We start from the raw sequence: 4,284 nt of genomic DNA, 5'->3' as shown, positions 1-4,284 counted from the left end.
TGCATTCCTGATAACTGAGTAAACACTTTGTCCTTAGTTCGCCCTGTCTTGATGCAGAATTATCATCATATAGGTCATTAATAATATGAGTTTCACAGTGCATCAAAAGGAAGAGATCATTACTTTTGCAGTATTGGAGTCAAGCAGTTTTAGGAAATGGATCCAAAGGTTGTGACTCTGACTGTAGTTTCTGATGTTTTCTGTGTTCCAGTGGTACACAGTCAGGATGGCTGGGGCGTGACTTACACTTCTGCTCAGATGTGTGCCCTGAAAGGATCAACAGTGGACATACACTGCAGCTACAGTTACCCACCCAAAATAAAAAAGAGAATTACAACAGTAAAAGAAAGAACGTGGTTTAGAAAAAAGAAAAATGCAGGACAGGTGGCTCTGAAAAAAGACTCAGCCTACACAGGTCGCGTGAAGTATGATTTTTATGAGAACAGCTGCACGCTGAGAATCACAGACCTGAGAGAGAGCGACTCAGCAGAGTACAAGTTCAGATTCACGACAAACCCACCAGGTGGAAGTTTCACCGGATCACCTGGAGTCACTCTGTCCGTTGCCGGTAACATTTTCATGTATTTATCACTTTGGTTCCAATCATTTAACTTCTTCAACACTATTGGGAATCTTTGTGTGTTTGGTAGCATTCACGAATTTTGACGATTCAGTTTGAGATGATGCTGTTTCCCCACGTGTCCAGAGCTCCAGGTGCAGGTGGGAAGAACGTCGACCAGGACAGAGTTGAAGTGTCTCAGCAGCTGTGATGTAGCTGGTCCTCGCTCATATGTTTGGTACAACAATGCACAGAAAATGGAGGAAGAAACGTCTTCTTGTAGAGTCTCTGTTCGTGATGACGACAGCTATTCCTGTGCTGTTCAAGGACTTGAGGATTATCGCTCTCCGGCAGTGTGTGAGTTTGTCTCTCAGAATGTCACTTACAAGGCATGAAGAGGGAATTGCCCTCCTCTAACAACTTAATCATCTGAGCTACTTTTGTATGAACTTTAACCACTTAAGGATCTCGTTAACTTTGATTCTAATTTTACAGTAGAACTGAGGGTGACAACAGATTTTGGTATGCTCTCCTTGAGATGCTCCAAAACTGCCATCTGTGTGAATCAGTTTATCCGGTGAGCGGGCAGCTCACTGACTCAGTAATCAGACTTTCCAGGGAGACAATGACACCCAGCATATGTCTGAGCCAACTAGAGCTTGGTTCTGGAATCATTCCTGAAATGTCCCTTCCTGCATTTGAATACTATTGGAAATCTTTGGTGAGATATGAACAAAGTGGAGAGAGCTTAGAAACAAATAATGACTCTTATGACAAACTCCTGGAAATGTCAGAAATCACTTGACAAATGATGCATGTTGTGTTTCCAGGGGTTTGATTGGGCCGGAGCTGTCCGGGGCTCAGTCTTTAATGTCATCAGGAGATGCTCAACATCATAATGTTCACCTTCAACAATGCATATATATTCTTTTTTTTTTTTTTTTACAATTCTTGCTCCTAAACATTCAAACAATGACTTAAATACATTTTTACTTCCACCATTAAGCCTAATAACACTAGAAAATTGCAACTGTAGAGTTTTCTGGGGTTTCCGTTTGTTCTGTTAATGTGTTTCCCCAAAAGTCACCTTGCAGGTCGACCTGCTGTTTTGTCAGTGAGATGCTCAGAGAGTCATAATCACTGGATGGTGTGGTACAGAGACGGAGAAACCTCATTTTGTTTTACAACTGAATGTCTGATGTTCCGCTTTAACAACATGCGTGTTTATTTTTTACCAAACACTATTCAACAAGACGTAGGCCTCATGGGGAAAACCAAGCTCACTAATACACTGAAGGACCGATTGCAGAAAAAGTGACATTTCATGTCTCTTTTGACTATTAAACATCAGGTCTAGGGGTTTTTAAAATGCCCAGTCCACAGAGACAGTCACTATGTCATTTAAAAAGTAATTTAAAAAGTGTGCACATCATTTCATGAAAACATTGCCCATTATTCAACACGGGAGTCTCTCTGTGTTCTGAGTCCAGTTCTGGTTTGTTTTAAGGTTTTTCACTTAACTGACTTTTAAGGACTTTAGCTGTACTCATAGAACATGCGCTGATGGTACATAACAGATGTTCTTTTGCTCAGTTTGTACTGAGGGATTCGTCACAACGGCAGTAAAGGCATGGCATGCATCCCGAAATGGGCAGCAGCTCGTTTTATTGTCCCGTCATGTTTCCATCACTTCACTGAACAACTGGGCTTAATTTACTCATGTCTCCTGCAGATGCTCCAAAGGATCTTACTGTGTCGGTCAGCCCCAGTGGTGAAGTCAAAGCGAGCAATTCAGTGACTCTGACGTGTCACAGTGATGCCAATCCAGCAGCTAAATACACCTGGTTCAAGAGAAATGTCCACACAGCTCTCAGTGAAAAGACTCAGTTTGTCCTCAGGTTCATCCAGTCGTCCAATTCTGGAGAGTACTACTGCACAGCAGAGAACAAGCTGGGCAGGAGGACATCTAAATACATCTTAATTGATGTGAAATGTGAGTCAAACAGATTCATTTTGATGGATTTCTCAAAGCGTCCCTCTTGAGTACTTTTGATTTATTCTTCTAATTTCTTCTCCAGATGCTCCAAAGCGTCCCTCTGTGTCAGTGAGCCCCGTTGGTGAAATCAAGGAGGGCAGTTTAGTCTTTCTGATCTGTCGCAGTGATGCTAACCCAGCAGCTAAACACTCCTGGTTCAAGAGGAACGGACCACCACCCCTGAGGGAAACGACAAATCTTGTCTTCTTGTCCATCCAGGCCTCTGACTCTGGAGCGTATAACTGTAGAGCAGAGAACAAGCTGGGCTGGAGGACGTCTGAATACGTCACTATTGATGTGAAATGTGAGTAAAAGTCTTAAAAAGCAGCATTCAACTGATGACTGTCAGCATTTTTTAGTTAGACTTTGCTGGTCACACCCACACCAGCTTTCTTCAGCTCTGTCTGTTTCTTACTCTCAGTCAGTTGTTGTGGGTCTTTGAGCAGCTCATGCTGTTACTGCGATGTACTCAGTCATCTATTCATGTTTTATTATAGATCTATAAAACACCAGACTCTTCTGTCTGCTTCATGTTTCAGATCCATTTCTAACTAGAATGTTCATTTCCAAGTTAAAATATGGTTTCTGTCCCTCAGATGCTCCAAAGCTTCCCTCTGTGTCAGTGAGTCCCTCTGCTGAGATAGTGGAGGGAAGTTCAGTGACTCTGAGCTGCAGCAGTGATGCTAACCCAGCAGCTAACTACACCTGGTACAAGGAGAATGAAGACTCACCAACAGCATCAGGACAGAACTTCACCATCACGGACTTCAGAGCTGAACACAGTGGGAATTATTCCTGTGAAGCTCAGAACAGAAGGGGACGCCATAAGTCCACCGTTTATCTGATTGTTGTGAAGGGTAAGTTAATCTCATATCCACTGCTCCTGTACAAGACCACTGCATTGGTTTTTGTAAAACTCCTCTAGTTTGAGAAGTTCTTGTCTCTTGATGATAAATTAGATAATTTGTCTGAAGAAAATATTCACTGGCATCATCATCTACAAACTGTGTGATCATGATTAAGTTCTGCCTAAAAACAACTTCTTCAAGTTACAGAAAAATGGTAAAAAAATAGTGCAATGTCTCTTTCTTTCCAACAAAGGTATGATCAGCACTTCCTTGGTCCTTGCCACTAAATTTTACTTCTTAGTCGCTAAAGACATCTTTAGAAGAAGGAGCTCTTTCTTTACGTGCCCACATGCTGTTGAGAACATTCTAACAGGAGCCTGTCAGGAGCAGCCACAAGATTTTGGACTGAAACCGAGACATGCTTTGAACTTTTCCACTGGTTCCGGTTCGTTCACCACTTCTCACAGGGTTGGCTGGGCCGAGCCGAATTGCAAAAAAAAGCCAATGTCGGACATCCCTGCTTCCTGTCACACTGTAATTAAGTGCTGTTTGTTTAGCTCATTCTTTTCTAGGAGCATGGAAACCAATAGCTGGAGCCACAGTCTGCGCTCTTGTCCTGGCTCTGACATTCACCTCTGTCTACCTGTGGATTCTGTAAGCTGCTCTCAAATAATTGTTCGATTGTTCAATTTATAATGAACTAATTTCAGAAGTGAATTTGGAACTTTGTTTAAAGCTTTTCTTTTAAATGAATTCTCTGAACCAGAAAAGACAGAGTCTCCCAGCAGCAGTCTCAGCCTGGAGAGCCATCAGACACCAGAGAACAGGTGAGAAGAGAAAGC

The 4,284-nt window shown here is 42.4% G+C and overlaps 1 protein-coding gene across 1 annotated transcript; it reads left to right on the top strand.

Moving 5' to 3' along the window:
- Positions 1 to 211: 211 nt before the first annotated feature.
- On the top strand, positions 212 to 4,269 carry LOC103376334 (B-cell receptor CD22-like; the record flags this gene model as incomplete). Its single annotated transcript, XM_008306708.1, has 7 exons — positions 212 to 568; positions 707 to 916; positions 2,292 to 2,552; positions 2,638 to 2,898; positions 3,191 to 3,451; positions 4,000 to 4,096; positions 4,209 to 4,269. Coding segments are annotated over 7 exons (1,508 nt in total), but the record flags the coding sequence as incomplete, so codon positions are not given.
- Between the last annotated feature and the right edge of the window lie 15 nt (positions 4,270 to 4,284).

This window comes from Stegastes partitus, unplaced genomic scaffold, assembly GCF_000690725.1.
Source record: "Stegastes partitus isolate 25-593 unplaced genomic scaffold, Stegastes_partitus-1.0.2 Scaffold3895, whole genome shotgun sequence".
Lineage (NCBI taxonomy): Eukaryota > Metazoa > Chordata > Actinopteri > Pomacentridae > Stegastes > Stegastes partitus.
Note: the sequence above shows the minus strand (reverse complement) of the source record. Positions and strands in the feature narration are given on the sequence as shown.